Source organism: Solanum tuberosum, unplaced genomic scaffold, assembly GCF_000226075.1.
Source record: "Solanum tuberosum cultivar DM 1-3 516 R44 unplaced genomic scaffold, SolTub_3.0 scf00563, whole genome shotgun sequence".
In the NCBI taxonomy this organism is placed as follows: domain Eukaryota; kingdom Viridiplantae; phylum Streptophyta; class Magnoliopsida; order Solanales; family Solanaceae; genus Solanum; species Solanum tuberosum.
Genome location: NW_006239523.1, coordinates 227,738 through 236,949, shown reverse-complemented (window position 1 = coordinate 236,949; position 9,212 = coordinate 227,738). Strand labels below are relative to the sequence as shown.

The following is a 9,212-nucleotide window of genomic DNA, read 5'->3' as shown; positions in this document are numbered from 1 at the left end:
ATTGACTACTTTAATCTCGTAAACGAGTGTAGTTTAAACGACACACCAGGTTCCTTCGAGATAGTAACACTAAGAAATTACTATATTTGAATATTTGTAGTAAAGAAAAAGTCATAGAGATCAGTTCAACAAGATTATAGTTGATACATTTAGAGTTTGTCTCGACATTTGGTGAAATCATCATCCCAAGCTTTTTACTCGTGAAAAAAAGCCGTCAATCACTTGATTATTTAAATGTTATTTATTTTAGTTAAGTTAATACAAATTCAAATATATTATACCTCAAGAAGTTGATTAAATTGATATTCTTGATGATATGAAAAGTAATTGGAATAGTTCTCTGTGGGATCGATTCCGGTCACAAAGAAAAGCTTAATTATATTTGAAACAACCACTTACCCCATTTGGGACAAGTTTTGGGCATGACATTCATTATAGAAACTATGAGATCAAAGTAGAACAATCCTCCACTGCATACTGCCAGTGCTAATTGAATAGCTTGAAATGAATATCTCATATAAACCACAAAAGAAGTCTATTTCCAGAAATACTTTCAGTGACATAAAAAGTTTTATTCATGTGGAGAGCATTTTACAAATTCAACTTACAAGATTGCAAGTTCAAAGGGAACTAGTAATATATAAGAGCATGAAGAAAACAGTAGGTAGGCACATATGTAGATTAGAAAGATTAACAGGGAAGCCTACTACTGAGATTGTACAAGTCGTGAACTCCTCTTACACTTCAGTCATATAGAAGATCGAGTTGATCTCCGTGGAGTTAAAATGTACATTTCACAGCCATGAGCATTAACCCGGGCACTAAATGAGCCCACCGTGTTCTCCGAGACAACTTCATGCTGCAAAATTTCAACATAGGAAATGCGACCAGGGTAAACTTTTGGAATAATGAAGCTAGTATGCTGAGTCAAAGCAATGATCCTAACTAATTCAGATGTATCAGCAAAAATTTAATTCACAAGAGATCCCGGGGTTACAAGTTGTCAAAAAGAGACGGTAAGCTATATTTTAACGAACAGGAGTTAGCAGTGGTTGATATAAACCTGTCTATACACCGTACCAACTCACCTTCCACAAGTCTCTCATAGAGACGCTAATCGAGGGTTCTAGTCCAATGGCACTCCAATTAGCAGTAATAGTTGCAGCTTTTGAACATCTATTCCAGAGTACCATAGCCAAACGGTTTCGAGACAATGGACCGGCCCAAACCTGAATATAAAATTAAAAACAATAACAATAACAGTTTGGTAGAGCACAGAAAAGTTTAAACCCCTCAAACATATTCTGTCTTCCCCCAAAAGAAAAGGAAAATACATCCAAATGCATCTCAACAATAATAATAACCACAACAACAATTATACATTAACAAGTATGCCTAATCTACATTAGTTGGGGGGCTATCCTAATCCTTTACATCCCCGCCCAACGGTCCAATCCAATGATCGCATCCACTATTATTAAAAATAATAGTAATAATAATGCCGACAACAAAAGGAACTACTTCTGACAGAATTTTTTGGGCAAATCCTACATGACATAACACCATCTTGGCTAATCAGTTCAACATGTGGGTAGTGAAATCTCATAGTGGCTGCGTTGTCACTTGAATAACACAAGGAACTAGTGATGAACTTAGGCAAAACTATGGTTCTCTACACATAGCACGTGATCATCTTTGCGATCGTGTTGCAAATTCATCTACCCAAAAGAATGGAAGTTTTTGTTACATTAAGTAAACCCCACATCAAAACTAAATTCCAATATGCCGAGAAAAAAGAAATGTGGTTTTTAGCAGATAGAATAATGAGTCAAACTCAGGGTTATAAGACGAGGTGATGATAGCATATGGATACATTTCTTGCAGTTAAGTTGCATCTAGGGCTGGGAAAAACTTTAGTAAATCCTACATATAAGAGGGATACTTATCCAGGTAAAATAGCAGTTCAATCTTATGCTCAATGGAAGGGCTGCTTCTATGCCCTTGAGCGGTAGATGCTCCTTTCCTCTATAAGGTAATAATTCATGAAAGGAAGGGAAACACCGTGCCCATATACAACAATTATACCAAAAAGTAGAAAATCTTACAAAAATACATGGTTTTCAACTAAAGACACCTAATCATCTAGACAAATCGAAACCTCATGGGTGCATCAAAAAGAAATAAGGAAAGGCTATACCTTAATTGTAGAAAATCTTTCTCTACATCCTCAAAAGCTCTCCTATTCCTCTCTCCAAACGGTCCACATAAGTGCTAGGGGAGCGACATCCCTATATATTTCTTTATCTCATCCTCTCTGTTTATTTTTTTTTTATAATTGTAATTATTGTCAGCATCTACCTCTCTATATGCATTGGGTATGTTGTTGTTTATCTACCTCTCAATATGATCTTTTATTCTTTAGGAATTAATAGGTGCGAAACTTATCAATCAAATTCTCATTATCCTCTACCTTATTTTTCTCAAGAAAAAACAAGTTTTCAACAGTAACGTTACTTTATTTCGGGAAAGCGTCGAAGTAAGTCTTGTCTTTAAACTACACCCATACAAGGAGCTCTTATGTCAGATACCGAAAGTAACAAAAGGTGCTAACTGTTGATAATGAGAGAGGATAAATGAGAAACAAGGTGCAACTAGACCTGCTGGCAACCATCTGGTCCGGAAGCGTAAACTCTCCTACCCTGAACGCCAAGGGGATCTGTAAAAGTGAAGAAGTTATCTTTTCATAAATTATTTTGTATCAAAAATTCAAAACCATATGCACATCGAAAGTAAAAGAAGAAAATGAGCTGATTCAACCAGATAAGACCCAAAGATATTATGACCTCCTCACTAAAAAAAAAAGGGGTAGGGAATGGGTTATAAGGAATAGAAAGCTCTTTACCTTGGTCAACAGCGATAACCTCTTTATTGGAAAGAATTTTTAAAGTATCAGCAGTGATGTTTCTGACATCACAACCAATTATAAGCGGAGCCTACAAATCGAAGCATAAAGTCAGTTCATGAAGTAAGAGTATTGAAGCACACAAAGGCAATGTTTATTTCCATGAATAGCCAACATAACAGACCACGTTTTTTCTCACATATGTACCAGAACATGATAAATGTTTGAAAAGAAGGGGAGAATGAATAACCTCCTGCAGTTTGATGGACTAGTAATGAAAAATACATATTAAAACTTCCAAACACTATTTTCCCCCTTTTTTTCTGAATAAAATATCTAGTCCCTATTGACCACATTCAATCCCCTATTCTTATCCTTATTTATACAAGGATTTCCAAAACTCACACTCATACACCATTTAAACCAGCAAGCAATTTCACAAAAGAATGGTTGCATCACAAATTTGTTGTCGCTATGGAGAAATTGTTTTGAAAAGGGACTGGATACAAAGTATTCCATCAGAAAATCAAAAAGAAAAACAAGAGAGGAATTTTAAAAAAATGTAATTATGAGTTGCCTTCATCAGAGCCCAGATGCTAAAGTGCCCTTTGTACTCGTGGTAATTCATGCCGCCATTTCCAACTTCTAACATATCAGGATCTGCCAGAAGATATAGAGGGTTAAACTCAGTATCAGCCATGCTTAAAAATCTAGAGAATCAGGATCATCACCTACCATTCCATCCACCGGGTCCAGCATAGGAAGCCCATTTGTTATTGATATCAGCAATGGTTGTCATGCTAAAAAAGTATATAAATAAAAGATATCTGTCAGTCTGATGCTTATTAGAGCAAATCAAAATTTCAGAAAAAGCAAAAAATTAAGTGATAAGCACAGCAAAAGAGCTGTCTTACTGTTAAGTTAAGCTTGCATATTTATAAGTATCCAGCTATGGTTCATACTTAAGAGTAGAACTACAATCAAAATCTTCTAAATTTCAAAGGTCATACATACATGTATAAATATCTTTATTTACCATAATGATATACGATTACAGAATAAATAACAACAACAAGATGATGATGTTTATCTTGCTTCCTTATATAATAATCAAATAAAGATGCAGTAAGTTGGAACCTTATCCATGTATCATTGATGTCATCTGTTGTACGCCAACTGTTCCCAATTTTTCCTGCCCATTCGGCAGGGTCATCAATGCCCCTGCCAAATTTAATAACAAAAGCACCAAGAAAGCTCTCAAGATGCTGGTTAAGAACTCCAATACAAATCAAAGAAAGTGCCTCGAAGTTGCACTTACCATTCACAAAGTGCGTAAAATATAGTTCGTCCAGTATCATTAAGGGCATCACGCATGGGTGGGTATCTGAAACCAACGTCTTAGTATTCAGATCTAATTACACATTTAAAGACAATTAAGTTAGACCTCACAGACTAAGAGTTGAACCTTTTTTGTGGTGGGAGGCCTAGATTGTAGCAATTGTCGTACTTCAAATAGTCAACACCCTGTGTAGTTGAACAATCACAATATTAGTTACCAAATGCAAAGTAAATCATCTACCACACCAAAAGAAATAAATGAAAAGCAATGCCAACACTAACATATTAACCAGTATTCACAAGTAAGAAAACTGTCTTACCTTGTATAAGAAATGCAATTAACAATATTAGCTAGTGATTTAATCAACATATGCAACTGTATAGCTTCTTCTTCATTTATTTTTTGGCATACGCAAAGACAATTATTTCCTTGAAGTCATATCAATCTTTTTTGGCATTATGCTCTAAGTCTCTCTGACAACAACCTGTTATGCTCTAACCTCTAAGGCTCATGGACAATAAATAGAAGCTATAATATCAACCAGAAGATGAAAAACGAAAAAGACGAAGAAGAAGCAAAGTATATTCTTCTGTTAACATTTATTACCATATGTATATGTAACTCCACTCTGAAATCGTCATTATTGTGTTTTATCAATAAGGTGGAAGATATTTACTGAATAACGGGATTGATGGAACAAAAAGGACAAACTAACCCAAGATGCCCAAAGTTCTGCATCATTTTTTTCTTGAAACAGCGAACCTGGCCGAACTTGACATGTAAAAATCCTACATGATCCATGTAACCGAACAGTGAGAAACAGGAGAATGAACAAATGCTTTATACCAGACGAGAAAATGTATTTTCATCTAATATTGGCATAGTCAAAAGATAATCAGACCAGGTATTTGGGATATGTCCTACCCAGCATCAGAATAAACACCAAGTTTTAGTCCCTTTGAGTGCACATAATCAGCTAGAGCTTTAATTCCAGAGGGAAAAGTTTTTGGGTCAGGAATCATTTCACCCTGCACAAGGATTGGCAGATGATAAGCATCTCACACATCCACAAATGGCTGAAAATGAAAGTTCAACAAAAGTTCTTAAATGAGGAAATCAGTTAGCTCTTTCTGAACCAAAGTTCTAAAGTTATAGGGCATCAAGGCATGAAAAACGTCCAGGAATGAAGGCTCCCGGTGGAAGAGTCAAGGTGCACGCTAGTTGGTCTGGACACCATCGTCATAATAATATAATCATAAAAAAAAAAGAAGCACAATGTTGAGGAACAACATCCTAGCTTAGAAATGTAGATGCACCTTCAAATTTCGTGTCGATCTGGACCAACAATCATCTACCAAGGAGAAAGCATATCAAAATGTCAAGATTCAAACCTTAAAAGCAAAGGCAATCTAAGTTCTTCACAAGCTTACCAATGTTGACATAAGTATAACCCAGGCTAGCCAAACCAGTTGATATGAGTGCATCAGCTGCCAAACAACACTTCCATGTGAGCTAATAAAACATTTAACCATTTTAACACTCCACTCCCACCCCTAAAACAGCACAAGAAAGTAGCATGGTTAAGATTTCCCAAAAAATTGAAGAAACTTCCTTCCCTCCTCCACAAGAAATCCCAATTAATGAAAAACTTCAATCTTGAAGTATCCACTCCCCAGGACAATACAAGATATTGAATGGAAATCTAAACGTGAGAAGTATGTAAACTCATTTTAATGCACAAACATGCTGTTTATTAATGCACATAACAAATTAAATTTCCCTCAGTTAAAGGAGAGCAGGGGCAAAGCTAGTAAGGATCAAGGGGTTCGGAGAGGTTCATCCGAACCCCCTTCAGCGGAAAATTATACTATTTACTTTTATGTGTATATATATAGTAGATGTTGAACTCTCGTCGACTTCTTAGTCTGCTTACCCTTCATATTTTGAATCCTTGGTGAAATCTTGGCTCTTAATTTCTCAAGCACTCACTTGTGGGATTACAATGGAATATTCTCAAGCATCTATCAAAACAAGGTGAGGAGACACTCAGAGCATTACCTGTTTCCTTGATGACTGTTTCATTTATATTGCAGGCAAAAAAATTCCAAGTACTCCACCTGTTCCATAAATATGATTAATCACATAACTATAAAGTTGCAACTTTTAACACAAATTGAACTAGAAAGATTCAATTTTTATGGAAAAAAGAAACACAAGAAGGAAGTAGAGTTGAAAATAAGGCACCCCATCTGAGGAGTTCGAGCCAAGCCATTGTCAATTTGAAGAAATCCATAGTTGGAAGTATCATAAAGTTGAGAAATGAATGTGTCTTCAACTTTCAAGTAAGGATGAATTGGCAGCACTGTTGCCGCCGTCACTGACATCAAAAACACCGTCAAAGACACAACGGCAACGATGCCACTCCACTTTGCCATTCTTGAATTTTGGATTTCTGTCCACAAATTCTGAAAAAAGAAAAGAATAGTGGAATTACTTAATTTGTATTTTTTTTTCTTTTTTTTAGAAGAAGAGGAAGAGGAAGAGGAAAAGGTTGAAGTGTCCACTTTGATTTGATGACAAAAATTGGTAGTTAATACTGCGCTCCAGATATTTCTATTTCTATTATATAGAAGAGCCATGATTAGGAAGAAATTTTTTACCATGGATGAGGCACAAGTATAATGTGGCAGATAAGAGTTGTATGAGGCCCATTTATATTTTGCCAAGTGAATCACTTTCAGAAAAAGGGACACTCCTCTTTCTCTCTCTTCCTTTTAACATTTTTTCCCTTTCTTACTTCTTTTACTCTTTTTTCCCCTTTGGTTTCTTTTATAAAACAATTGTTTCAAATTTTATACTTTCATACTTAAATAACTTTATTCATGAAAAATATGAAATTCAAAAAAGTTTGCTTGACTCATTATATTTATTACATTTTTATATTGTTTTTCCATCTCATATTAATTATTTAACTTACCTAAATCCCATAGTGTTAGACCTTAAATTACATTTTATCCCTACTCTTTCATTTTATAAAAATCCCTTAAAAAACCAACAATCTGGATACATAAATTTTATCTAGATACATTATATACGATACATTATAAACTTATCTGTTGCGCTTAATATGGAATATTAATGTAAAACTGATTTTATTTCCCAAAATCAGCAAAACTGATTTTATATTCCCACAAATCACGCAGTGCTGATTTTCTTTTCCCACAAATCACACGGATTGATTGATATCAATCCATTCCAATCTGTAACAACTTCACAAAAATCAAAAATCAAATTTTCATCTTCTCCATCAATTCAAAATCTTAAATCTCAAATCTGCCGTTGTAGATGATTGGACAAACGATTCACGATTTCGAATCATCAATTCGAAATCGTTGAGTATAATAAATCGTTGAGTAATTTGAATTCAATGTATCACACAAATCTGATTGGACAACCTTAGCTCCTGCTAACATTGCTAATAAGATCCCTCTGTCAACTAGTAAGTTTCTATTCCCCTTTTTCATCTTTTGTTTATTATAATTTAATTTGATTTCTGAAAATTTAATTCTTGTTCAGAGAAAATTAATGAATCTGAGAAGTTGCTAACATTACTAATAACACATATTTTCTCAAGTGCAGTTGCAGATGCCAATATATGCTTTCATAAATTCCATTTCAGAAAACAAAATCAGTTTTATATATATCCACTCTTATGAGTATTATATGTCATTATTTGGGATTACAAATGATGAATAAAACGCTCACAACATCCTTAGAATCATTACACCAGAGAAACTGAAAAAGAGGGCTTATGATTAGAGAAGTAAAGATTTTTAGATCGATACATTACTGTGTGATAGTTATTAAGTATCATATACATGTAGTTCTAGTTTGCCAAAGAATGAACAAGTATCATATACCTATTGTTGGATCTAAAACATAGTGCTCCAGTTATAGAACATTATGATTTATATATCAAGATTATTATTGGGTAAATGTATATATACATCGCATTCTAAGTTGGGTAAAACTGAACAAATATTAAAGAGTGCGGATACATAACACACAACTGATTTGTTACTAGCTAATAGCCTTTTAAATTTGACTAAAATTGATTATACATTAAAGAAATTGATACATGTAGATGATACATTAGGTAGTGTTTATGTATCAACAACATTCATATTGAACATTGATAAAACTAAATCGAATATTCAACAACATTAGGGTTATGTATCAACACCTTAAATATGAATATGATACATTGCATAAACAAAAGTTATTGTAACAGTGATGTATCAGATCAGTGATGGCACTAACAAAGGCTAATTTAAGAATCAAAATAAACGAGATACATTGAAAATCAACGAAGGCATTATACATTAGTTTAAAAACAAAATCAACTAGATACATTAAAATCTGAACTCATATGTATTATAAAGGATGAACAATAAAAAATAAAAAAAAAAATCAACAATTGATCTGTTGAAAGCAAAAAAAAATGACGAAGAGACCCCCCTATACTTTAATCTTTGCTATATATCAACTTTTGTATCTTTTTTTCACTGTCAACAGTGGAAAGTGATTTCACAGCAAAAGAGGATCCCTGTAAACGATTTTGTTGCAAGGAGCAATGGGTATACATCATCTCTTTCACCTTTCCCTTATACATTTTGTGAATGTGGAAAGGGAGGAGATTCGATAGTTCTTTGGTAAAAATTGTGGAGCGAAAACTTACTTGAGTTTTTGGAAAAAGTTATGGAGTGATCTTATGGAGAGAGAACAAATCTGAAGATTAAAAATTGAAGGAAGTAAAGATTGAGGGAGAGAAAATAGGAAGAGATTGAGGGAGTGAAATATGGAGAGATTAAGGGAGTGAAATTAGGAAGAGAAACGTGTGTTTTGAGTGTTGAAACTTTATGTATCCGGAACAGTGGGGTTTGGGAGGAAAAAGAGGGATTTTGGAGATAT

The 9,212-nt window shown here is 34.2% G+C and overlaps 1 protein-coding gene across 1 annotated transcript; it reads right to left on the bottom strand.

The window, feature by feature from the left end:
• Positions 1-490: 490 nt before the first annotated feature.
• On the bottom strand, positions 491-6,833 carry LOC102582623 (alpha-galactosidase 3). The gene is made up of 15 exons (XM_015304742.1): positions 6,486-6,833; positions 6,300-6,358; positions 5,672-5,728; positions 5,558-5,592; positions 5,166-5,269; positions 4,957-5,029; positions 4,368-4,426; positions 4,221-4,286; positions 4,040-4,123; positions 3,638-3,702; positions 3,480-3,562; positions 2,903-2,993; positions 2,658-2,716; positions 1,089-1,229; positions 491-859 (listed from the first exon to the last, which is right to left on the bottom strand). Exons 1-15 carry the CDS (start codon positions 6,674-6,676, stop codon positions 749-751), a joined length of 1,278 nt encoding a protein of 425 aa, XP_015160228.1. The 5' UTR covers positions 6,677-6,833; the 3' UTR covers positions 491-748.
• Between the last annotated feature and the right edge of the window lie 2,379 nt (positions 6,834-9,212).

Excerpts from the sequence above, each read along its gene's own strand:
- LOC102582623 (XM_015304742.1), bottom strand. The coding sequence starts at position 6,676 with ATGGCAAAGTGGAGTGGCATCGTTGCCGTTGTGTCTTTGACGGTGTTT. Across the intron at positions 4,427-4,956 it reads CAGAACTTTGGGCATCTTGG|GGTGTTGACTATTTGAAGTA; the intron begins GTTAGTTTGTCC and ends TCAACTACACAG. Across the intron at positions 860-1,088 it reads CTATGAGAGACTTGTGGAAG|CATGAAGTTGTCTCGGAGAA; the intron begins GTGAGTTGGTAC and ends GAAATTTTGCAG.